This window comes from Camponotus floridanus, unplaced genomic scaffold (genome assembly GCF_003227725.1).
Source record: "Camponotus floridanus strain SB8 unplaced genomic scaffold, Cflo_v7.5 scaffold1, whole genome shotgun sequence".
Taxonomy (NCBI): domain Eukaryota; kingdom Metazoa; phylum Arthropoda; class Insecta; order Hymenoptera; family Formicidae; genus Camponotus; species Camponotus floridanus.
In genome coordinates, this window is record NW_020229214.1 from 1070242 (window position 1) to 1098095 (window position 27854).

The 27854-nt window shown below is 40.8% G+C and overlaps 1 protein-coding gene across 2 annotated transcripts in view; it reads right to left on the reverse strand.

Annotated features, from left to right (window-relative positions):
* The window catches only part of LOC105250399 (suppressor of lurcher protein 1), a 265289-nt gene that overhangs the window by 16679 nt on the left and 220756 nt on the right, over positions 1–27854 (reverse strand). For both annotated transcript variants that reach the window (XM_011256469.3, XM_025415580.1), the window contains exons 9-10: positions 9887–10076; positions 4284–4474 (exon numbers count right to left, since the gene is read on the reverse strand). In XM_011256469.3, the coding sequence (XP_011254771.2) occupies positions 4284–4474; positions 9887–10076 (381 nt within the window). The remainder of the gene's footprint in view (positions 1–4283; positions 4475–9886; positions 10077–27854) is intronic.

Here is a 27854-nt window from a genome sequence, read left to right on the forward strand (position 1 = left end):
AGATAAAAAAATTTCTAATTTATATATAATTTAAGATAAAAAATTTTTAATTTATATTAAATTTTTAAAATTTGCTTACCTTCGTATACATGTAATTAAAGAAATAAATTAATTTATCCTAATCTAATTGTTGGTCATCTATATTTTCAATCTTTATAATCACAGTAATATCCATAAATTAATTTGTTTTATCATTTATATCTTGGAAGCTTATACATACATGTATACGATAATTTTTAAAGTCATTATTCTCATTATATGAATCTAGATATTCGTACACAATTATACAACATTAATATGTACACTTATATATACATACATACATATATGTAAGTGATCAAAGCAAGCGAACAACACACGAGATGAAAAGAGAGGAAGGGAGAGACAGAATGAGTTCAGAAGCGCGCTCATTTCTCGCTCTTTTTTTTCTAGTATATACGTAACGTATCCGTAAAATTGATAAAGTTTCGCGAGAACTTTTATAATACCCGGTAGAAGAATGTTCAAGTATATACGAGCTGGCAATTTATGTTACTCGAGAACACGACGCGCTGCATCCCGAAGTCGGCCGGGATGGGCGGGGATCGGGACCGTCCTGAGAGAGCTAACGTGTACCTATATATATATATCCACGCAAGGGCTGCTTATCACGCTTCTGCGTGAAGGGTATAACTGTCGTTAAAATCGCCCGGCGATCTACATTACAAAAGATTCGCCGGCGTCTCGCAGTTCGGCGCAGCGGCAGCGCTTCGGCCTCGTCGAGGCTTCCCTTCGTCGTTTCCTTCCTTCCTTCCTGGCCCTTGCCTCGCCCAACTTTGCAATTGTAATCAACGATAACGATTCCGGCACCTCGTTTTACTATTCGCGCGGAATAACTCTCTCGAAATGCAAAACGCTCTCTGTTCCAAGGTGGTATTTAAAGGACGATCGCGTCTCGTGTGAACCCGTCCTTTTTTGCCCCTTTTATTTCCCGTACAAGGGTAGTTTGGGGGACGTTTCGACGTGTTCGGGAGATCTCGATTGCTCCATAGTTTAGTGACATTGTAAAAGTTGAGGGATTTAAAAAAAGCTTATTAATCATACATTGTGGAAATTTAATTTGCGCGCACTTCGACGATATATAAATAAATTTGCTGCGTTGCTGTGAAAAATGTAAAAAAAGGTGATCCTTTTTTTTTTGTACAAAAATTGTGATAATTTTCACATATAAATAAACTGGATTTTATATGCAAGAATTTTATACAGTCAGCTTTATTTCATATGAGATATTTCATTTCAATAATATAGTTATTTTATTTCATATTTCAAAAGTTACATATTTAAATATTTAAAAAAATATATTACTTTAGCATTACGCAAAATGTTTGAATTTTTTTTATAAACATCAAAATCTCTTTTAATAACATTTTTTTTATTCTTTAAATAATTTATATATGTATGATTTGCTCTTCTGACATGGGTTATTTTTATACATAAAAAATAGAGATTAGATTCTTTTTCAATTTTTTTACATATATGTATATACATATGAAATCAAACAGATAATAGCCAGAATTATATTATTTTTATGTTAGTGTGTTGAGATGCTTTTAAATTTTCCCTTTTTTTTTTATAGTACATTCGCAAAAACTTGTAATAATCAATTAAAGTGCAGTTCCATCTTTTGATATTCTATAAAATACAATACATATTACAGCTTTCATGTTCTGCAAGAATACAATATACGATATAATACAATATATCAACTACTATAGTAAATTAATACGTATCATTGAGATAAAGATTTAAATTCGCTTTATATAAAGAGCGACGCGGGGGGAGGGGGGAGAGGGCGATTGCATAATCAAAGTGCGACGAGACGTCGTGGTTCTCGATAGACACGACTCGACAACAATGCGATATACGATGCGCCCCTATCAACTTTGTCGAGTCGGAAATATTGCGTCGCAACTAAGCGTCAAAGTTCGGAAGCGGAATACGACAGGTTACATTAAAGCGTTACCGCTAATACGGAGGTAAGTTTCAGAGCGTTTGATGGCAGAGGTAGACATGTAAATGCGTTACTACATATGTACAAACGCTCCGAGACAAATGCCGAAACGCGACGACGATATTGTTTTACAAAAGCGATGCGCCACTTGCCGCATCTTCCATCGTTACGATGAATTCGCCAATCCGTCACCGTCTCGTTCGACAACGTTTTCCTCTCGCCAGCTACTTTCGCGAAGAATACGTCCTCCCTAACTCGTCTACGTCGACGATATTTGGCCCGTTCGACCGAATTCCGAAACTTCCGGTCGACGTCCTTTTTCCCTCCCCGCGGAAACTAAACGACTGCCAACACCGACGTAGCGATAAGTCTCCGCGAAAACGTCGACGGTTTGACGCGAAGTGCCGTCCACGGCGTCGCCGAGGAAGTGTACGGAGATCGATGGTCAAAGTCACTCTTCGAGATGGATTCTCGCGTTATCGCGACGCGAAACTGACTCGCAATGATCGACACTTCTATCTCGAGAAAGAGAGAGAGAGAGAGAGACAGATGCGCTTTTTGAGATTAGGCTGAGCGAGAGAGAGTCTAATTTATCATCGCGGAAGGATGGGACTAATTGCGAGAAGGGTGGATTGTGCAGCGAGCAGCGTCATAAATCTCGCGCTTGCTTGTCATTACTGGTGATTATATGGACCATTATTATAAAAGGGCGAGGAGCGTGAGATTTGTGACATGTGTGCGCGTGTATCGACCTCTTCTCCTTCCGAACGATGTCATAATTATTACAAGGACTAATTTGGAGACGGATGCGTCGCAGGGGGAGCGAATGTATCGCGACTCCACTTGACACGCACATATCAGTCTGGGATGACAATCCGTTTCCCCCCCCAAAGGAAATGTCCTAGTCAGCGCGTAGAATGTTATTCCGGGGGGAGATCGGCGGGAGTCCTTTCTAAGACGTGTCATATCGATTCGTCGCCAAGAACGTCGTTGTGCTTGTGACAGTTCGAGAGTGAGGGACCCGCGTCTGATTTTCTGCGGGGGAGGCAGAAGAGGTGGTGGAGGGGGAGGAGGGAGGAAGGCGCCGACTGCCGGAATCTCTTTCCGGTGTCCGTTCCACTTCGATTGTCGAAGACGCCTGCTTCGATTTGCGATCCCGTCTTTCTCGAGGACTCTTATGTGGGCCTCCCCACGGGGGGGGGGGGGGAGGAAGGTACCCGCATCCCTCGACGCGCGATAATTCAGCCGCAAAGTTTCCGCGGTTCGGGGGGGGGGGGTTGGAGGGAGGACGGAGGGATGGATACGTCGCCCGCTCGTAAAAATTAAGCTCAAACTTGCCCGTTAACATTCATAATACCGCGAAGCCGCTGAGACCGGCGACTTTGCCGGAAACTTCGCCGCCCCCGTATCTCTTTCCGCCGTTGCGAAATAGGTCGGATCCATTTTGCCGCGTTTCAATTACGCGATAGCGCGCGAACTTTCGACCGATGGTCGGGCAGAGAGCCCGGGTGGGAGGGCGATAAAATATCCCGGCATAATCGAGCGATATTCATCCCTTAACTGATGGTACGGCCAAGTTGTTCCTCCCTTTCCCTCTTCTCTTCCTCCACTCCGCTTCTTCGTCTGATATCTGAGACAGATTGTCCGCGTGGCTGGCGTTTCTCCGCAAAACTTTCGCTCGCGCGGATGCGATGCACCCCCTCGACTTTTCGCGTTACGGGATCCAAGACGAATACACTTCGCGATCCATTTGTTCCGCTACCGGTGGCTGTTCCCGTCCTCGTGCGCTACAATCCGCTCTCACCTGCCGCGGTGATAAACGGCGGAGCGTGGAGAGACGCATTGCTATCGCGATAGAATGCTCGGCGGAAATTGAAATTTTGACGGGACACGGTTGCCCGTAGGAGAGAAAGCCCGGGATTCTACTCCCCCTCGCGCCCCCGCGCGAATATATAAGATCGTACGTCACGGTCTCGATTCTCACACGCCGCGAACACGTTCCACGTCGATAAGTTATTCTCAATGATGCTCGTCGTCCATCCCGTAGACCGGAACGTTCTTGATCGATTTTCACGGTAGGACAATACGACGTATAAATCTAAATTCTGAGGGGGTGCGCTCTCGCGTACTCTCGGAGAATTCCGTGTGCCTCGGAGGATTCGATTTGAATTTTACAGCACGGAAACACACAAGAGCGTCTTCTCTGTATTTTATCCTCTCGTATATACGTCTATATCCTCGTATATCACGAATGCGCTTATTATTAAAGACGGTATACGTGTCGTGCACTTACTTTCCATGAAGGAGTACGTCGCTTTAAAGCCTCTCGAATGGCGGGACGACGTTAACCCCTGAAACTCCAACGAGAGTCGCGGGCCGTTGCTCATGATAGGCCGCGGCGATGTCTCTCCGCAAAACGAGTCTATCTTTTCCTTCTTCCCGTCTATGTGCACGAATGCCACTAGTGAGTCAGCTCCCTCGCAGCTGTAAAATAGAGGAGAAGAGAGATATATTAAGAAAATTATATTTGATTTATATTTGAATTAATTATTATACGTAGAAAGTATAGATTATTATTTTTACATTTCGTGTATTATATTTCGTCCGTACATAATGGAAATTGATTATTTAATTCATTTCAAACGCGTACCTCATATTTGCGGATGTGAGCAACAACCAAAATTTGATACCTCCAAGCGTGATAATTATTGCGGAAAACCAACAATTTCCATGTATAATTTCGATAATTGCAGATAAAATATCTCTCGTTTCTCTCGCGCAATCATTTTATAATGTAATATTATGAAATGGTATGGAAGAATGAAGAAGACAACGTGCACATGCATGTGTACATCGAAATTTTATTGAAAAGATATATTATCCACGTATAATGTACGCAGCTTTTCACAATTATTGCACGCTTTGTCGAAATGACAATTTTAGTTGCGGTTTTATTCGGTATTTATTATTTAGGAGAATCGTCGCAAGGACATCAATCGACCCGCTCCGGTTGTATCAAGGAGAACCTCGTCTCTCTCGAATGCGAGAGCCCTGTCACGCGTTAGAAAACGCATACTCTCGATAGGAAAAACTTTTCATTTCCTCGACAAAAGACGCTCCTCCTCCATCCCCGGGGGGACCTGTATTTCCATTCGCTTCTGATTTCACGTCCTGTTAGAACACAAGGAACAGGAATCAAGATGTATTTGTCCCGGAACGCCGCCGGGACACGTTGTGTACGGCAACACGTTGTTGCGCAACGCGTTGTCCAATTTTATATTCCGGCGTTTACGACGCCGCCGGCGAACTTTGAACGATAACTCGACACCGAGTTGACACTGTCGCGTAGTCTGGACTCTTCTTCACTTCGGGAACTCTCGTGACATTCTCATCATTGTCGCGAAATTATCCCTTGCAATCTCCGGTTAGTACAATAACAGTTAACTGCAATTAGCTTATTGAAATTTAATACTGGATTTTATGTATTTAATGTGATATAATTCTGTCATTTATATATAGTAATTATAGATTCGTTACAATATGCAATGCGATAAAATAAGAAAAATGGTATCAGTTCTTAAATTGCATTATCGTATCTGTAAATTCAACTATTATATTTAAATTTCATCTTAATTAGAATTTAAAATGCAATCCTATGGTGCTTTGTTAATTTCGAATAATTTGCCAAACGTATCATATATACTTAAATTTAAAAATATCAAATTTTAAAATTCTTTTTCCACGTTTCTGTAAAAGTAACAAATAAAAAATTAATTTATCGGTTAATTCATATCCGTATATTTAGAGAATTAAATATAATTTATAATTTTTTAATACTTAGAAATTAATAAAAATCTGAAAATCAAAAAATTGAGAAAGTGGAAAAAATATTCATCTTTATATATTTGTTATCTTGAATGGTACTTTTTTAAACAGGGTGTCAAGATAATCTTATTTAAAGAAAAAAAAAAACGGACCATTATTTAAAGAAAAAAAAAACGGAAAATGCGGACCAATAATTTAAATGCCTGAATCGATTATGAATGTGGAATCTACGCGTTGCATTTATCGGTAAACATGTCGCAAAGTGCCTTGCCGAAAGGTTTTGAAAAGTAGCGAATATCGCGTTCGTGGAACCGTTATGCAAATATACGTGTAACTAGTGCTCCTACTTTTTCTGAAAATATGCATGTGTCGCATATAATTTTAACTTTATTTCGAAATATAATATTAAATATGCAAATGGTCTTAAATTTTGAATCATTGAAATAGCCGCTACTGTTGCTCGCCTCAAATTGAATTTAATGCGACTGAAAAATCTGACTAGCTAAAATAATACGATGCAATGTTACAAAGTATATACGTACAATGCACAGAAAATGCGTTTTTAAACATTAGAGAGAACTTAAAAAAAAAGGTATATACTCTACATGGTTTAAATCGAGCGTATACTTGCAGAACCATTTTACGTATTGTGTTAAACGCGAAAAAGAAGCAGACGTGTTTATCTTTTCCTTTTTACGACAAAATATTACGGCATAAGCTTGAAAGGAGCATAATCACGTATAAAATTCATTCTCGTATAAAAATAAAGCCTCATTTTCTATGCATTTAGCAGCGTTTGAACATCCCTATTACATCCCCCTTCTCTTTTAGCTTAACGTTCCGTGGTGATTTATCATATTATAATTACAAGTAATTGTGTCTCGCGGGCACGATTCACAATGGATGGTTCTTAATCGGCCAATTTGCGATTACGCAAGACGCTTGCGTTCGAGTCAGCGGGACATGCGATAAAGAATATTATTCGGCTGCGCGCTAGGCTTAGATGCATACATATGAGTATGCGAACATCATTGCGGCAACGATTTCGTGCATGAGCAAATTTATGCGACTGCATGAATGCGCGCGGCCGCTCGGAGGAAAATTTCGGACCAATCCACTCGGATGATTGGAAGGAAACTGGGCAGAGGAAAATCAGATGTCGACGCAGAGCTCTCCAACATACTATTCACGGGAAACCCCTCTAGCATTTGAATGCGCTCGATGGCTTCCCTGCGTGCATTTACGAACAGATATATTATGAAGCATCTGCCTATTATGAGTAGACGTGAGAGACGAGATATGGATGCTTATGTTATGTAGTAGGATGTATTTTGCTCTTGAGATAAAGGCTGCAGTTGTGGAGTAGTTTGTCGCAATTCTCGTCTTAGTTTCAATCCTAGATGAATACATAACTAAACAATTCTTTACGCTTTTTATTTATTTCATTATCATCATTTTTTAATTGGTATTTTTTTTATTTTATTAGACATGTGTGTATGTTAAGAAAATCGTTTCATGCAGTTCCAAAAATGTTCAGGAATTATAAGTTATCAACTTTAAAAAGAGAAAAAAGTAACTTTAATATTTTCAAATGTACATATTTGCTCCCTTAATGAATGAATGTATTTTCAAAGAAATATAGATTATATGAAAAAGGAGTTATTAGGCAAAATTGGGCTACTTGAGTATTCGAGTATATTTACCCTTTTTTATGAAAAGCCATCAAAGGAATTCTTTCTTTGAATAGAATATATGTATATATTTTTTAGTGCATGAAATTGCGGTTTACATTCGAGCGAATATAGTGGCCATGGTCTTTCAATGCTAATCGAAGTCAGATAGAAAAAAAAAACAAATATATCTAGAAAAAATATGTACTCTAAAACATAAACTAATAAAATATTTTTTTTATCAATATTTTTGAATCTTTGTTTTTTTGACATAGTTTACGCACAGTAATTAACAATGCTCTTTTAAATACAATTTCTCACTATATAACAATGGGAAATTTATGCATGTATGTAATTAAATAATGTCATAATTAAATAATTTCCATTATTAAAGATGAAAGTAAAGAATTTTTCATTTGAAAAATTTTTTATCGTTTTATATAATATGTATAACGTAAAAAGCATAGAACAGCTCGATTATTATTCATACACATATTACACATATACATCGATCCGGAATTTATTCGCAATCGTAATTATTCATCTTAAAGAGATAGATGGGCTCTCGATTATCGCCGAATGCACGACAAACAATGGTGAAATGTGATTAGGTACCACTTAAACGTTAGTTTAACAAAGTGGTACGCCGGAACCCTAATTAAAGGTGTTCAAGATCAACCACCTGGAAAATGAATGAGAGGATAAGTGATCGCAGCCGATACAATTGTCGAGGAAACCATTGTATCACGAGATTCCCTGGTTTCTCTGGAATTTCTCATGCTGATCAGTCTTTTCGGCTAAAGCGTTAGTCCCTTTATTCAATTCCAATTCTACGTTCGAAACGTTCTTCGCTGCGAAATTAGTCAAGGTGATTTAATCAGATCAATTAATCAGATTTTTTAGGATTTAGGAGATTTTAGGAGATTCAACCTATTTTATGCAGATTGATAAATCTTAAATCTTCCATTATCGATGAAGCGATCTATAAATTTTAATGAATGGCTGTTGATCTGTAAGAAACGCGAGAGAGAGATGCGTCGACATGTCACAAATAAAATTTTCGAAGCGACGATTTTGTTAATCGCTAAATTGAGACTGGTTCTTCCGTACTTTCAGCATTCGATCGAATTATAAGATGAAGCACTATGCGACGAGGCGTCTCGTGAAATTTTAAGATCCACTTATCGTAATCTCCGACGCGGAACAATTCAAAGATAGAGGCAGATGATATCCGTTACGCGCGCAAATACATAATGTACCACGCCTTTTGTGTCGTAAGAATGGACTAAGGGTACTAGACACGATGATATGTATCGCGAGAGTGCATACCGTTACTAAACGCACCCACGTTGAATGCACTCTCGTAAAAACACACTCCTGTATATCTGTAAATCGTGACACACGACGGTACGAATCGATTCTCGCGACCCCGTGTCTTTCGCGAAGAACAGGCAGAAAATTTTTTTCGTCTATTCGGATCTTCTCAACGCGAATATAAATTTTTTCGCGCATTAATTTTTCGGCTACGTCGAAATTATCCGTATCTGGGAGAGCTCTTAAGAGGTTATGTCTAATCATAAAAGTAATAAAAAAAACGATTTTTATGTTTTTACATTTTCTTGAAGTATATCATATTGAAAATATTTCCTAAGTTTCAAATTAATCGAATGCAAATTGACGGAGTTAAGTTAAATAAAATTATATGAGCCTGGAATAGATGGTTCTATGTAAATTAAAAAATCTGCATTTTATTTAAAAGTAAACTTGACACAAATCTTAAATGCGTTCTTCTTGAAATCACTTTTGTAAAATCGGTGAGCAAGATATCGAAAACCGTTGCACCGATTTGCTTGAAATTTTACAGGCTTTTTCTACACATAAAAACCTAGCAGATGAACGAAGGATTTTGTTTTTTAATGAATACTTTTTTTTGTACTTAATAAAAAATGAGCAATTTTTAAATCGAAAAAGAATATCCTAGTGTCAATGACTGCCATTTTGTCCCAAAACAATTTTTTGATTAATCTTTCGTTCATATATTAGATAATTTCATACATTAACTACAGTTTATCGAATTTTTGATATCAGATGAATCAGCTTCGAATAGCACTGCTCACCGCGCAGCACTTTTTAAAAAACAATATCCGGGAGAATAGTTATAACTATTACATTTTTTGTTTTTAAAAAAATATAATACTATATATATTTTTTTATAATAACTTTTTTTAATAATAATTTTATTTTCAAAATATTATACTTTAATATAAAGAATATAATATTTTGAAAACAAAAATTTATTTGTAAAAAAGAATTATTATAGTTTAAAAAAAAAATTTCCAAACATCATACTTTTTTCGGTCTGCTAACTAATCCCCTTAATTGGAAAATGTAACAAACTTACTCATTCGGCGGATCGTTCGGCGAGTGAAAGAGATTCAGATCCTGGAATATCACCTGCACCCGTTCCTTTCCTCTTCCTTGGAAGTCGTATGTACAGTGAGTCCTGGGCGGATACGAGTTTGGGTATCCAGGAGACATGACTATGCCCGTTTTCGTCGAATCGCTGTTGTAAACCATGTCGCACAGCGACGCTGTAACAAAGGAAGACGCGCGGTGACTTAACGAGCGGCAACGGTCGACGAATAAAAGAACGAATGTAACGAAAGTAATTAATTGACGCGTCGGCGCGCCAAAGGGTGGGAGGGAGGGAAAGGGAGAAGGGGCCAATTAAATTACGCGACAGCTTTCTTTCGTCACAGGGCTTGTTCCTTTTCTCTTTTTTCCTCTCTTTTTTTTCTGCGTCGAAAGATACGTTGTGCGAGTTAAATTATGAATATTTCGCATTTTAATTACAAGTGCCTTGCGCATCGACGGTTCGCTATAATATGCAAACGAGCTCTGGCTGTTACGTGAAAATTGCGCAAAGGCTGCAAAAACACGATAATAATTATGCGGTACATACTTATTACAGTTGCATTCGCGGAAATGAAATATATCCTCTTTCTCTCAAATCAGAACGTATGAAAAATTTTTTGAATTTCGCTCTTAAGGCATGGAGGATACGATAATAAATACAAAGGGGACGAAATATTTCGTTCGTTAGAGATAGCGAATAAATTTCGGACGAATTTCATTTTTCTGTTATTACATGCGCCAAAATAAATTAAAAAATTGTAAGGAATAATATACTTATATATATATGTATATTATTATTCAGCTTTTTTGTCGCCCTTCTTTTCACAGCTCGTCGTCCTTATGAATCCACGTAGCTTTAAGATTAAACGAGTCTCGCGAAGAGCGCCCGAGGTACGAAATTATTTAATGTGATAAATATATCTTAACCCCGCGTATAGCGGTACAGCGATTGTGGCGCGTATTCGTTTCTCGAGTCTCTACGCTTTAATCTTCCCGACAGTTATTAATCTTTCCGTAATTTAACGCCAGAATCGCTGAGGTACGCTCCGTAAGATGAATCTTCCGAAGAAACGCCGTCATTAGGCAACCCTTGACGTTGTACGAATGTGCGTACTTGTATATCTCCTCGTGAATATATTTTCCGCGATTCCTATGAGAGCTCTCTTCTCTCTCTCTTTCCCTCTCTCTCTCTCTCTCTTCCTTTCTCTCTCTCTTTTCTAGTCAAGTAGTGTCTATCTCTACGTATAAAAAAAAAAAAAAAAAAGAGTATCAGTTTCGTGATACGATTGTAAAATTCATTGCCGCTCCTTTAAAAAAGAAGTTGAAATTATGCGTTTTGTAAATGAAATGAAAAATAATGTAACGGTGATAAATCCGTTTGTGAACACGATCGCGTCGTCACGCAGGTAATCGCGGTAATCAAAATTTATCTTCCTAAATACAAACCACCGTATCGAGAGTATATTAATTTATCATTGACTCGGTTTAGGTTTAGATTGATTGGTTGGCGGTAATTAATATTGGTATACGATATGTGTAATCGAGAGGGCCGAAAAGGGATGCAATAATGCATCGTTGAATATGAAGCTCTCCCTCTCTTTCTCTCTCTCTCTCTCTCTCCCCCCCGCCCCCCCCTCCCTCCTTCTCGCATAATTCATCGTTGCCTGCGCAACATGCGGTCCGAGATGTTGCACGTCCGCGGAACGCGAAGAAATTCGATAAAAGTGTCATTTGGTCGGAGTCATCGTTGCTGCAATCTCGCCGGTTTCAAAGCCACCGATGTTGACGCCGACGCGAGCCGCCGACAATGGCTTTTATCGAGTTTGGAAAAAGTAACGCAATATCTTGGCCTGCCAGCTACCTTAACGACTTTCACGTGCAACATGGACTCTCTTTCTTTCCCTCTCTCTCACATACATATACGGCACATTTATAGAAATATATATATATATATATATATATATATATATATATATATATATGTATATTATATACAGGATATTTCTTAATAAGTGCGAAAAATTTTAGGAGATGATTCTCTTTGTCGTAAATTAAGGGAGGTTTTTCATAATCATATATTCCTACATCCCTCTCTGTGGAGTTTCACTCCTTCAAAAATGAGGATAAAAATTAGGTTTTTTTTTCTCAAATTTGGAACAAGTTAAAGAAATGAAATTATACAACTAGTATTTTCGGATATTTTCTACTAGTAAAAAGGTTATTTATTAATATTTTGTTTTCAGTTTTCCTTCGTATTGTTATAAGGAGATGAAACTAGCAATCCCTATTTAATTTTTTATTAAAACTTTTTGATATTTATATGAAAAACCCTCCCTTAATTTTCGACAAAGAATCATCTGTAAGATTTTTCGTACTTATTAAGAAACACCCTGTATATATATATGCTGTTATTTTATATATTCTTATATTTTTGATTCCTCTCTGTGAACCAAGAAAAAAAATATTTGTATCAATTGCGGTGTGGCGTTTTTAATGGTTGCGCTCGAGAAGGTGAGGCAGTATTGATATGACGAGAAAATCTGGATGAACTGAAACTGGAAAGGCGCAAGGTATCAATGCATCGTCGTTGTCGTCGTCGTCGTCAGTCATGAATGTTGTATGAGTATTTGTATCAGAAGCGTACTTATCTCGAACTTTGCGTCGCTACGGAATATTGGAAATATCGTTCATACGTTGTGCTCAAGTTTGTCCCTTTTGATCCGTTCTCTCCCTCGTTTTCTCTCTTTCTTTCTCTCTCTCTCTCTCTCTCTTTCTATCCTCTTGGCATCGTTTTTAGCTCCATTTCCGCCCGAGACTACAGTATGCCTATAGTAATGTGCATGTGTGTTAAGGAAATACTCGTACGTATCGGCATGCATGTTTGAAGAGACACGAACATTTCCTCGAAAAATAGTCTATATCAAAAATTTAACGTGTTCTTATCCATTCTTATTCTTAAACGAGTGATATATTAGATGGAGAAATTGCGTCTGCATTAATTTCCTCTGTCGTGTTTCTTGGTCGTTCCGTCAATGCATAATTTTCACTCCAACGGCGTATTATTGGAAATGTCGGGACTGGAAATGCGCATTATGCTGTGCCATAATGGCCGTCCCTTTAAAGCTTTCTTATTGTGCATTGCGTTGCATCGTATATATATATATATACTCTCGCGGGGAAAACTTAGGAAAAATACGCGCGCCGCAAAAAAGAAAGCGGACATTATACGATTTTGCGGGCATGTAATGTCGTGAAAATAGCATACGACGGCTTTATATACGGCCGAGCTGCGTTGACCACGTGTTTAACGATATTCGATTAAAAATACATTACTCCCGTGAAAATTCAGCGTTACTTAACTCAACTATATGTAATTCGCAAGTGTCTTGATTAATTAATCCACAAAATTATTATTGACTCCAAGGATTCGGAAATTATGATTCATCCATCGCACTTTTTACTTAAACATTATTAGTATAACCATTGACTTTTGATTTTGAATATCGTTTATAAAGCGAGCCAAATAACATCGAAAGGGAGAAAAGAGAGAGAGAGGGAAGGGGAGAGGGAAAGAGACGGTGGCAGAAGCGGCAAACGCTTTTAATTTGCATTCATGAGTCGTTCCCTCAAATTCTTAGAGTCACCAAGTACGTCTTCCGTTTGGGAAACGAATTCACTTACGGCGATCAATTTCTGTAGTCGCGAGAATATTGTTCGCTGTCAGACGCGGCCCGTCCCGGCGAGATTGGCAATCGACAGTTTTTAGAATAGCGATCGTTGCTTATATGTATAAACCGCCATTTGTTATGCATGAGAAACGATATCGGGAAGAGAGAGGAAATGTTATCGTTCGCGTTTCCGTTCGTGCTCGAGTTTCGTATACGAGTTTCGTAACGCGGAGAGAACACGAGCACGGTTCGCAATCGCTTCGCGCGCTAATAATGCACGGAAACGTTAATGTCCGACCAGCTATTAACGCTCTAAATACGAGGCGGCGCAATTTCACGTTGTCGCTTTACAGTCGCGAAAAAAGAAGTTTCAGAACCGCCTTCCCCTACGGTGACGATTTCACCGGGTTGTTTTAGAAACTTCCGCCTCGCGTCGAGTAATTGTCCAACACACACGCACACACACGTATATACGTAATATGCGCGTTGCATGGCATTGTCGGAATAGTTTTAAGCTCGTTTCACTGGCGCTGCTACGAGAGATGTATCCGCAAACCGCCTGTGATATAGCCAGTGGTCACACGCGCGAAAAGCCTCCACGGCGATTCACCCTCCTCCCCTCCTCCGCGCGTCACCCTTTTATCGCGCCCCTCATCCTCTCCCCTGTTGCGTGACGTAACGTAAAACCTCCCGTCGTTGACAATCCCGCCGTCTTACCACAATCGCGGATTTCCTAATTAAACTGCACATTTACCCGGGAACAACCGAGTCAGCAGCCGCCACCGTCGGCCCCACAGCGGGTATTAATAATTTACGAACTTTGTTGAAATTAATTTGAACGCCATTTGCGAGCCGCGTCTTGGCGGTAAGTCCTGTCCCAACTCCGCAGATTTAAGCAACTCTCTCCCTGGCCCCTTCTCCCCCTCCCCGCCTCCCCCCTCGCCTCTCTATCCGTCTCTCACTCAGCAGAATCCCGCGGGGGAAACAGGGGACGGGATATATCCGGCGCGGGTTTCCGGTTCCGCTCCCAATGATGAACGTTCATATTTTCTTGCGCATTTTGGCATAACTGCACGGGATATATACCAACACATCCAATGCACGGCCAGCGGCAAAAAGTTCGCGTCGCCTCGGCCACGGAATTTAATTTCAGACTTTAAATCAGACTTTTCTTAGACACCCGTCCCCGATCATTTCGCAGACGATGATCGGCGCGATGAAAAATTACCCTTCGACCGATATTTACGCGCGTATCGATACTGGAGCTCTTAAATTATACGCGCGGACACATTATATACGAGAAATATAAAATTATCGGAAACCGAATCGCAGCAGAAAAATTGTGTTTTATTTTCCATTGCGGGAATTTGCGGAATTTTTTCCTTAAATTAAATAATCATTTCATTAATTTTTAGTGAAAACACACTTTGCTTTTCTGTTTTGTGTTTTATTAATTTTATGATGGATTTCAATGAAAAATCAGTCTTTTTAAAGCTCTCTTTATTTTTTTCGGATTGTTGGTTTTTTTATGAAGAGGTCCACACACGTATATCTCGAATAAAATACGTATATATAATATAAAAATTTGGAATTATATGCAAATTAGTCTTCTTTATTTTTAAAATAAATCCATAAAAAATGAGCAAGGTCTTTTGTCAAAAATATATTTATATTATTAAAAATGTCAAAAATATATTTATATTATTAAAAATGTCAAAAATATATTTATATTATTAAAAATATGTTTCCTCATATATTTTTTAAATAAAATATATTGTATGAGAAAGAGAGAGGGAGATTTGATCTCATATAATATTTTAATATAAAACGTACTTTACAAAATATCATTTGCACAGTTATGATACTAATTTTTTCAATAAGATTTAACTGCTTTGCTATTACTTATGATTGAAACTACTGCATTGTTTTAAGTAATTAGCATAAAGTTTATAAAGTTTATATTATATTAAACACTCACTCGCATTCGATTTGCAGGGTAAAACTTATTTCCAACATTTTATATTGTCATATAATTGTATAAAATTTAATCAATAAATAATTATATGTATATATCAAAATCGCTATTTTGAAATAAAAGTAAAACTTGCAAAGAGCGAACAAAGTTTTTCTTAAAGCATATATATTGACTCTACGGATATATCGAATTTAGCGAAATAATTAGCTAAGTAATTAGCTAAATAAACGGAGTTGTTCACGTTTTGACAAACAATTAATAATCATAGGCGCTTGATGTCATGACCCAATAGAAAAATCAACTCTTACGAAATTTGCCAATTGTGTGAGATAATTGTTTACATGTTCAGCTGTCATCGAATTTCTTATCGCGCAGACGAGCACAAATTATGTCTCATTTACCTCGCATTGTATCAGTAGCTTGAAGAATATGTTAGTTGTACATACACTGGTTCCGGATTTTCTTATCTTATCTTTCTCTGTCCTTCTCGCGCAATGTCCAATTTCATTCACACTCGAAGCATGAGCACACGTGGCATCGGCAAACTCAATACGTAGACGAAAACTAAACCGACATAGGGTCTGACACTTTTGACGTTTGAAAGTGTCGCACATGGGTGATTGAAATAAGAGATTATTTATTTATTTGTTCCAACTGTCATCGAGTTTTTTATCGCGCACATTGCGTAATGTTTCAATTTAATCACTCCCACAAATTTATATTACATACATTTACTTACACTAGCAAATATAACGTCGGTGCGAGCGTTTTTTCAAGAGTCAATTCATTAAAAGCGCTTTATGAGATTTTATTGATTCACAATGTTATCTTTATAAATAGAATCATTGCTTATTAATGATAATATTCGCACATCCGTAAGCACGTTAGATACATTTATAGAATAAATACAGCGGTAATTTATAAATATATGCGATGTAAACTCACTCGAGCGTGAAAAAAGATCGTTAATCAATCTTTCATGTGGCAGTAGTTTTTGCGAAATACCTAATATTTTTAGAAGTAGTAAAAGAGTCTCTTTCTTTTTTTCTAAAGAGTCTCTCGCCATCATCCCGCACCACCGATGTTGGCGAGAGATTCTTTTTATAACGCTCCGAACCGCGTAATATGTCGCGTGTACGTAAGATAATTGATTAATTACTCTCTTTCCAGACAACAGCATCATCGTTGCATAAGCATCACTAAGTGCTCTTTAACGCGTGTCCTTCCCTCTCCTCTTCTTGCGTCTCCAGCGAGCTACGAATAGATGAAGATAAAAAAGATGTAGCCTGCGGCCTAGAAAAAGGTTATCACCTACCTTTACCGGTTAGCGAGTAGCTCGTTTATCGTTTGCAGGCGCATTAAGTGACCTTTGAGATCGCGCAAGTTCAGCATACTTTATTATTCGGCAAAGGTCAAAAGTTGAGCGTTACAATTTTATCTCTCGTATGTTTTGGCGAATCTGCGTGCGCGGATCTGGACGCGAATTCTCGCCCCCGTTCCGTAGATTTCGCGCAAATTTGGAAGAAAAGATTTGATAAAAATTGCAATTCTTTTTGCTTTGACGTTGACGCGACGAAAGCGGAAAACATTTCATAAATGCCGCAAAAATAATTGAAAAGCTTGACGCTGGAATCCGCGGCACGCAACTCTATTTATCGTTGGAAACGATTATGTTTCAATGGAACGTCCTTCAAAATCTCCCGCGATGGTATTGAAACTCTCGGCGAAACTTTTTTCAATTTCTCTCCTCGCAGTCCTTTCTCTGCCAAAGACCGATAATCAAAAAACCCCCGAATCTCACGGTGCGTCACGAAAGTCTGTCGAACGGCACGACAAAATGTCCAGCGTAGAATTGGCGTGGCTGGTTCGAGACGAGGTGACGGTATTTAATGTCATCGACAAGAGAGACAGCTAAAAGCCGCGGGTATGACGCACGCCGGAAACAGACCCCGGGTCTTTAGTCCGGGAAATACACCGCGGATACACCGCGCGGCTTTGTCTCACAGAAGTCGCTACAACTCTCGTTCCGCCTGGTAAAGAAACGACGAGGAAACAAGACAGAGAGGAGCAGACGAACTAACTTCCTCCGCCGAGAGAGGAGATAACCTCGTTGAGAGAGGGAGAAGACGAGCAAGGAAATGAGGGAAGAAAGAGACAGAGAGAGAGAGAGAGACGCGGGTGCGGAAGTAAAGGCAGACAGAAAGACGAAGAGGAGAAGGAGGACGAGGAGAACGGAGGTGGAAGGCAACTTACTTAACGTTGCTACAAAATGGAACGGTAACTAATTCCGACTAGGTCGGCTGATTTATCGGCTTTTCGCACCGCGTCGTCGCACTTTGTGCGCCTTACCCGATGAGTCCATCCCCACCCGATTTGTCGTCTCCATCTCCATCTCCATCTCTCTTTCTCTCTCTCTCTCTCTCTTGACTTCCCTCATTTCGATGTCTGGGCCTCTCGACGCGATTGTCTGTTGTGCTGTTTGCGCGTCCCGTAAATTATAATTACGTTATTTCCCGTCTGTGCCGTCTAGTATAAAGCAATCGCTTTCTTTCCCTTCCCTCCCCCCTCCTCCCGTTCTATCTGTCGCCGGCCGTCGTCTTTTTTCGTCGCTGTCGCGGCCGAATATTTTGATCGATATCACTTCCAACGTTCGATCGCCATTTCCATTAGCTGATGAGCTCCTCGTTCGCGCGATCGGGAAAGAATAGAAAAAGTTCGCGACGACAGAAGGTGATAAACGTCCTCTGTGGAGCGAGGGGGGGGGGGGGGGCGTTAAAGTCAATGAAATATTTAATCTCTGCGCTTCGCGATTGCTTTCCGTATCAAGGCGTCTCGCTCCTGGAGACTCTGTCCTCTCGAGGAACACTCGGACGAATCGCTTTATACGAGCGAATCACCGATAGTAATCTCAACGACGCGCGACAAATTTGTAATATCTCTTTCTCTCGTAAAGCAACGCTGACAGATTTAAACGACGCGTTTAACTCTTCGTTTTCCACCTCGTGGTGAATCGATATCCGCAAAACGAACCGTTTGGGATACGCTGACCCGGATATTATGATCCCATAGGTGGAGAAATCCATCATCTATCAATGCCAGCGTTTTCGCGCGTCGAAGTTGGTCCATCGAGATCTCAATTAACGACGATAAAGCTCGCAGACTATGAATGAACTCTGTCTGCATCAACGGGGCTGTGTGGTCGCAACTTGATAAACCTCGCAAACTCAGTTATAAACTTAATCCTTTCAACGCTCCTGCGCGCTAAGTCGTTGCAAAATACTTGTTACATGATGCGCTCAATGCGGTCAAATGACGCGGAAACTCCGACTAAGCAGCATGTGTATAACGTCGGTGGGACAGCGGGGGACGCGCAATCAGGAATGATTCTTTGGGGATGACAAGATTTAAGGGCGGAAGGAAAGAGCGCGGAAAGAGAGGAAGGATTCTGCGAAGCGAGATATCTCGCGGCCTCGCACCGAAAGGAGATCAGACTAAACTAATTGCCGCGCGAAAAGAATTATCCCGTGAAAAAAGTATATCAAGTCCCCGGGATACATAAAATCTCTTCCCCTTTCTCTCCTTCCGCCAGCCGTAGCCAGCCAACGACTGGTGATTTATCTTAAAGAGCCGTAAAGGGGGATTTAAGAGCGAGAGTTCAAAAGACGTAATCCTTGCAAAACACATAATCCTCATATTTCCCGCCGTCGATCGATACGTGTAATAATCGCCGAACGCATAATATCACGTTCTCTTCTCCGCGCGATTTTCACACGTTTTCACACGTGTATCTCACGTGTGAAAACGTGATTCGTGGCGATTTCTGAAACGCGCTTTCCTGCGTATCTTTGTCAGATATCCGTTAAGACCACAAGCTAACGGGATTCAGACTCAGCTCGAAACGACGGCCATTCTTCACCGGGAAGGATACCACCGTTTATTTTTTTTTTTCTTTCCCTTCGCGTTCGCTCACGGACGGATTCGAGACGATCGGTAATCGTGACAGCCGATCGCTCTTCCGGAATTCAGCCGGAGGACAACCGAAGAGTTTCGTGCAAGGAGCTCCGTCTCCTTCTCTCTCGTTCTCTCTGTCCCTCTCCTCGTTCTTCTCGTTTTCTTCTCCTCTGTTTCTTCTCTTACATCCCGGAGTCGAGGACGAGGCAGGTGGCAATGATTAACGCGTTTCCCAAGTGTCTACGTGGTGAAACGTGAAATTTTGCGGCTGCCCCGAGAATTCCGCGAATCCGCGGAATTCGCGTGGTCAGAGGACGACGAATCCCGGTCGTTCATCATGCGAACACCCGCGGAAGAGACCCCGGGGCCCGGGCGAACCGAAGAAAACTAGCAATTAAGTGTCACTGTCGGCGCGCACGGACGGGATGAAGAATCGTCGAGCGTTTTCGGTGCATGAGAGGGCTTACGTCGAGGTGCGGCGCTTATATTAGCGCGGGATGTAACGGAGTAGTCTCGCGTTTCTTGCGACCAGGAAGTTTTATATCGCCCCGTTATTAAGGCAGCGGGTTTTCTCGCGAAATGTACGGTGAAGCGAGTCATGAAGCTTGAATGTTAAATATCTCGAGTAGTCAAATAAGCAAGTCCAGATTAACAAATGCCTTTTCTTTTTCATCCTCCCTCCGTTTCTGTCTTTCACGGAACAAACCGAGGCAAACCCAAAGTGTTTTCACCCCACGCGTTTGGAAGCATTTTTTCGTCTACGTCCGGATTGCGGCCGCGACCTCCTAGAAGCGTAAATAGATCCTTGCAGGGGAGCCTGCTCGTGCTTGCGGATCCTCAAAATCCTCGATTTCAGGTAATGTCGCCCCGTTTCAGCGATATATTTCACGCTGATCACTGAACTTCTTTCCCCTGTTGACTCGCAGCGAGCGCAGCTGCTCTCGCACAGCCGGCGACAATATATCACCCTCGCTTGCCCTCGCCCTGACAAAGGTAAATACGATATCGTTCCGATTTTCGGAACGACGAATAAAAATTCGCCGTTCGCATTGCGCGTTGTGTTTTTGATTGTGTAATATCCGGAATACCGATAAACCGTTGACGGCAAAAGGCTACAAAGCGCAACAACAGCGTCATCGTAGCCGAGTCAATCAAAATGTTATTTAAAAAATTCTAAAATTCATCGAATTAACGAGGCCATATTTCCTTTATGGCCTCTATTGTGTCCCGTTTTATCCATCGCCTGCCATCGTACGCGAGCGTGTATTAAAAAACCGGTATGGAGGGCGGAAGACGAGCTTTTCGACGGTATTCAATTTTTCACCAATGTCCATTTATGTTGTGTAACCGCGTTATTTACAACGTTCGCGCTAGTAAATGGGGTGTCGCGATAGCATTAAACGATATTCTATAAGAACGTTTAAGCAATACGCTGTTGGCTTTCATGATGTTATCGCGGTTTTATTAATGCACCGAGTACGTATGCATACATTGCAAAGCGACTGTTTCTCCCGTCATGTAATGTCCTCGATCCATACATCATAAATTATCACTTTCTAGTCGATGTATCCGGGATTTGTTATTTTCCCTTGAAGCCAACAGACGCGACATATACATGTGTAAATGTGAGATCGGCTACTTTAAATCGGGGTTGTAAATACCTTCGTAAAATACCTGCCAGAGCTATAACATCCGTTCGCGAATCATAAATCACACATCGAAAATATAAATACGTGCACTTTTTTAATGAGTTAATACGTGTAATGGATGCCATTGTTCCGTGATATTCGATTCCGATGACGGAATATTCAAAGTTATTATGAAAAAAAAAAAAAAATCTCTCGCAACTTGCGATATACAATTCGTTTAATCAAATTTAATTGGATTAAAAAAAAGAGATGATAATTCGCGGATGTGAGTAACGCGGGGATATGTATTCGTGGAATTTAATACGGCACACTTTGATCCCCAAAGCAACACGATAACGGTTTTTGCGCGAAATCCAATTTCCATTTCCAGATGCGACCGTCGATGAATATGGAAGTACGAACTTTCCTAATAGCGGACGCGCGGACATATACGCCTCCGTCGTATGCGACGGATAATCGGGGATTCGTGTAAATCGGTCGGAAGCGGGCGCAATTACGTCCAAATACACTTTCATTCACGTCTCTGGTCGCGAGAGACACGAACGTGTTTCGTCGCCGAGAGGGTTGGGGAGGGGGGAGGGGGAGGGGAGGAGGAGGCAGAAGCGGGGGAGAAGGATTCGATTTCACCGATTATTCATGAAAATTCACGCGCATTCTTTCTCTCGTGAGACAAATGTGGTTTTGTCGCGCCGCAAAATGCTTAATCGCCGAATTTGCTTGTCTCTCTCCGGAATTGTTGCCATTGTGCGTTTTACATTCGCGGTATTATTATATACGTAACTATATTATATTCGGCTCCGAGAGTGGCCAAATGTTATTGTGCGCGATGTGCTCTTCCATTTTACGCAGTCGTTCATATAAAATCAAATCCCGCGGGATAGTTAATGACGTCCTGTCTTTTTTCTCTCTCTTCCTCTCTTCGCGCAGAGTAATATATCTACTATCAAATACATCTCTATCAAATACATATCTATCAAATAAATCAAATATATAGAGAGTAGCGGACATTTATACGCCCGACAATGGGACTAATATCTGAATCTTTCTTTCTCATGTGAATTTTAGCTCTTATATATGTGAGAATTATTCATATTTTACACAAAATCACATGTGCTACGATCATCAAGAATAAATAATAATTTAACTATTCGATGTCTCGATGATATAAATATCATTGCATCGTGTTCTTTTCTCTCGCTTCGATTGTTCGAAGCAGAGAGTCTTTGCGCGCAGGATGTTGGAAAGTCTTATATAATAAAGTGCACACAAGCTCTTTCCTTCGTTCGCCTCCCCGTATGACTTCCTCACATAAAATGCTTGATTTAAACGTAAGTTCGCATTCGCGGAGATTTTTCGAACCGCGGCAGGAAGCTGGATCGATATCCTTTTTGTAGAAGGCGCACACAACTCCAATTTCCTGGCCGTAATACCTTTCTTTCCGCCGTCCGATAAGTACGCTCCTTATAAATTAATCCACGGATCGGCGATCTCTCTACTCCCTAAAGTTCTGAGCGTGCGAGTCTCGAGGAATTTCGCAGAATTTTCCGGCGACAGGAGACGTCGAATTCTCCTCCAAAACTCTCTGACGAGTGGTTTTCTTTTCACGTCGTCGTCGGAAGAGGAGAGCGAAGAAACCCGAGTTCGCTTCGTTCCGTTATGAGATTAATTCCCGATGTGTGTCGCGTCGTGTCGTGGCCTTTGTAAATTCTGGGGGAAGAATTCGAGAGAAGAATTTCGCATTCTCGTCCCCGTTCATTCGCGCGCGCGGCTGATCTCTGGAGGGGGGAGGGAGGGGTGAAGAGCGGCGTCTTCAAAGGGGAGGAAAATCATATGTCGGAGAAAAAGCGCCGCGACGTCGAGACAGAAGGACGGAATATCTGTCGGACGATCTGCAATCTCGCGCGACGGGGAGTCGCACTCGCTTTTATATCCCCGTCTTATCTGTCTTAGTTTGCACGGCCGCGTCCGGCGACCGCTATATTAACCAAGCGAGGGAGGGATCGGAGGAGGGAGCAGGACGCTGCGTCAAGATATTGCTTTCGTACAAAAAAAAAAAAAAAAAACGCGAAAAACACAGGAAAACGCAGTCGGGCACGCTAGAGCTGTAAGAGCCGCGATTTGTACATTTGATACGATCAAGCACCGCAATTCGAGCCCGTTATTTCGCGCGCTTTTATTACCGCCATGCACCGCGTCCTTATCGTTAGTTTCCGATCGATCGAGAGTAGCGGTGAAAATAAGACGGGAAAACAGGAATTTGTTGAAACTTCGTTCAAAGGAGAAGAGAAAAATTAGGTATTACGAAGGAGAAAGAGAGAGAGCCTGGAAAAAAGCCGGTTCTCAAAGAGACGAAAGGCTGAATGAAAATGCTCGTCGGTGAACGCTTTCGTTCGTACGTTTCGTGCACGGTAGGAATTTGCGCTTATTTCGTTCTCTCTCTCTCTCTCTCTCTGGATAAATTATTTTATCGCCGCGCACATTCTCTATCTCGTTACACGGTGCCCGAACGCAAGAATAGCAGAAACGGGAGCACTGTAGCGGTACTCGACTCGGTACGCGCTCTTCGTATCCCGGAAACTCAGGCGAATCTTTCTCTCTTCCTTTCTTTACTTCTCTTTCTCTCCTCCCTTTTTAGTAGGATGAGAGAAAGGAAGAGAGTAGTCGAGTATAATAACGCAATGATTCCGTTTCTCTGCGATTCCGGAGGATACATCGTATCCTGTGTGCGATTTCTCTTCCAACGAGCTGGACGCGGCTCTTTTTCAGGACGACACGCGTACACGGGCTCAGACTTTATCCGAGGTAGCGTGTTTTACTCTCGCTTAAAAGATAAGATTCCGTTGGAACAACGTCCGTTGCGAAATCCTCGGCTCTGGAATTGCATCAGGATCTCCTCGTTTGCGCGCGCGCAAGATCGCCCGTTTCTGGATGTACCAGTCCCTGAGGAGAATGGAGGATCTCCTCGATATCCGAATGGCTTTGTGGCGGACGACACGCGCGAGGGGGACAACAAAACGCATTAACACTAATCTGTCCGTACGTCGGGCGCAGTCAATGGTGCGGCACGAGTCCCATTTGTCGTCGGCGACGTTTCGTGACGTTATATGCGGCTCCCCTGCCGTCGTAGACGGCGAGAACGCGACCGTCTGTACACGCGGTGATACGTATAATGCAGCTTACGTGTAAGGTATGTCAGAGGCATCTCAACGTCGTAAAAACAATAATTCGATTTTCCAGCGACTTATTGTTAAATTGAAATGATCATCTTCATCTTTTCTTAATCGTATCTAAAAGGACGAAAATGTAAGCGTATTTAAAAGCAAATTTGTTGTATGTATTTGCAAAAATAAATTTCTCTCTTTTTATTGCACGAAGTGAGTTGTGAATATTTATCGTGCAAAATCGAAAATTTAGAAGTTCTCCATCAAGTCTATCGATCTTTAAAAATTCTGCCAGTAGAAAATACTTTTTTGAGAAAAATACGGAAGCATGATAAAAGCATCGCTGTCAGACACCATTATTGCATTTCACTGTATGTAGGATGCGACTCGATGTATCCAAGATTCGAAACGATCGAGCTCTTCGCGTGGCACGGTTACCTTCGATTCGGTCTGACGAAGTTCTAGCTTTGCTCTCGGATAGGAGAAGGTAACCGCGTAGAGATGCTAGAATACGAAAGCGCGCGTGAGGTCAACGGGGGGAGGAAGAGAGGATTCGTGGGTTCTGACCTGACCGCTTATCGAACGTGGTTAGCGGCACCAGCCACTCCCGGCTTATCCCTCAGGACACTGTCCACCCACGCCAACCTGACTATCTGTCCTACCGTCTGGCCCTTTGCATTTGGATTAGATGGCACAGATTGGGACGTAAGGATGGAACATGACGTAGATGGTTGTTTCGACCTTTTGGATGGAAAGTTGACGGCAAATCCCTAATGAATTAATTCTCAAACTTTATCACCGATAATGAATAAATGTTTCCAAATACAAATACCAGACACAAAAAAAATGACAGATGTAAATTTATAATTAAATAATATAGTCTAAGTAAAATAAAAATAATTCCTTTCTCTTAAAACGCATTTTCGTTAAATCTGAATTAGACAAATTTATAGAGAAGAGACGAACTGCATTATTTCTAAAATAATTCGTGAGAGAAAGTAAACTAACATTTTTAATCAAATCAAAATAATTGTTTTTATATAATAAATTTCTATTAAATAAGTAAATTATTATCAAATTAATTATCAAGTGCCATTTGAAACCTAAAAGTATACATGTTTTGCAAAAGATATTTCTGTTCCTTTCTTTATTAAGGTTTAAATGACATTCATTAATTGTTGCCCTATCCAAATTTCTCTAAATTGAGTATATTGAATTTCTTGATATTTCGATGGCGTTTTTTACTTCTGTATGCAAAAAATATAATTGTTATTTCTGTAAACTATTTATTTCAAGATAAATAAAAATAATGTTCAAAGAATGAAATCTCTTTTGAAACCGTTTCATTTAAAATTGATTAAACTTTATATTTTCATTTTCAAAAGCAGGAGAGATATACTACATATAAATGCACATTTTAAAACTTTTTCCCAAATTGAATAGATCGGAGATTATTTGAAGTTAAAAAATGTTTAATGGAGTCAATTTACGATATTATATGGCAGAGAGCATAATGCAGAATATTTATGAATTCTCTTTTAACTTCCCTCTTCGTTATTATGAAAAATTTTGATTAAGTTTGACCCGTAATTATGCACTAAATATGTACATAAGCTCGACAATATTAAAAAACACATTACCTGTTATAAACAAAATTTAAAAAAACATATACGTACAAATATATCATACGTAATAAAGAAATGTACAAATGTACAAAAAATGCCAAAATCTATCTCACATTTAAAACATTTGAGTCTTTATTAAACCAGTCCATGTATCTCGGAATTACTCCAAATAATATGACAGCTTTTGTAGCACCGAGAGCAGACTGCATTAAATATATCCTCGAAAGATAAGATATATACCGCGGTTATATATAGAGAGAAATCGGTGTAATTATCTCGCGTATATCCGGGACGTGGTGCCGTTTCACTGCACAACGATCTTGAGAGCGAGAATCTCTGCGAGGGCGGTGTGTATGACTCGTTGCGAAGTGCGGTTTGGCGAGGGGAGGGAGGGGAGGGGGGAAGAGGAGAAGGGGGAGCGACGAGAGTACGAGGGATTTATTAAAATTCCTATAAAGCCGTCTGCTGCGCACAGCTCGCGGAATTTGGAATTAGCTCCGTCGCTTTGCGTTTAAAGACAAGACGAACTTTGTGCCACGCGCGCACACGCGTGCACACACGTGGTTGTAACCAAATGACGCGCGGAAAGGCGACAATTGAATTCCGCGACGAGAAGCATGCGGCAACCGCGAGCAACGGGTATTAAAACGTCGCGCCCCCGCGCGATGACAGGTCGTTGAAATAAGTTTAAACGTAACGCGTCGGACGCGCCAAGAATGTTTCCTCGACGCTGAACGCGATTTGCCCTTCAATGCGCGCGAGGCCATCGATTATTTATACATGCATGCTGTTTTTTTTTTCTTTTCTTTTCGACGACCTTTACATCGAGATTCCTCTTTCAGAACCAAGGACTCGTATCGTAGGCCAGCTGTTAAACGCGCCCGTAAACAACTATCGGAACATGCAGCGAGGTGTAATAATTAATTAATAGCTTACTGCGCATTTTGCATTTACACCGAGAGAGCGAAAGACATGCATCTCGCGAGGAATGAAATTGGTTGTGAAGATCTCGAATTTATGTCGGCGATAGAGATGATTCTCTCTCTCTCTCTCTTTATAAATGTACATCCACCTATATATGACGCATTCCGCGAGACCAAATTGCGCGATCGTGCGAATCGGGGAAGCGTCGAACATTCGGGATTACGCTCTCCCTGGGAATTGCCACGTATAGCCTCGAGAGAGCCACGTATATAGTCATCTATACTGCTGGGCTGTGCTATCCGAAATGTTTAAATGGCTCGACAAGAAGCCCGATGCGGGCGAATTATTTCCTGTAATCCTGTAATCCGCATTTTCCCGATGGCGCCCGAGTGCATTCTTAGCCTCTAAAACGGAACAAAGTCACGCATCTGATAGAGCCAAGTTATATGTGACCCTCGTAATTATACGAAAGCGTAGAAAAATACGAATGTATTTAAAACAGAGGAGCTCTGGATTTCACGTTAAAAATACGAAATAAAAATATATATAAATACGAAATAAAAACACATCCGGAAGGATGTGGAAAAAATACAATACTCCTACAGCACTGGTCAAATTCGTCCGGAATGGTTTGAGCAAATTAAAGGTGGTGCTTAACGAGGCATCGTGTTCCGATATCTATACGGTTCAAGTAATCGCGTTGCAACGAGGCAACTCGTGCGTGTAACTGCGCTTTAACATTGAAAATAATGCGCCTCGACCCGGGTACAAGTGCGCCATCAGCCGTATGCGATGCGGTTTCGATGGCGCTTCGACACGCGTGCGCTTCTAACAAGCGATGCTATTACAATCGATAGGCGTTCCCGTCTCTTAGCGCGATTGGACGGACAATGTTGGTGAAAATTAGCGTTTCTACGGAGAAAAATAAATCGCAATCGCGCGAAACAGCGCGAGAAAAACACTACTTTATGTCGTAGGTACTTCTTGTAGAATTTTTTTTT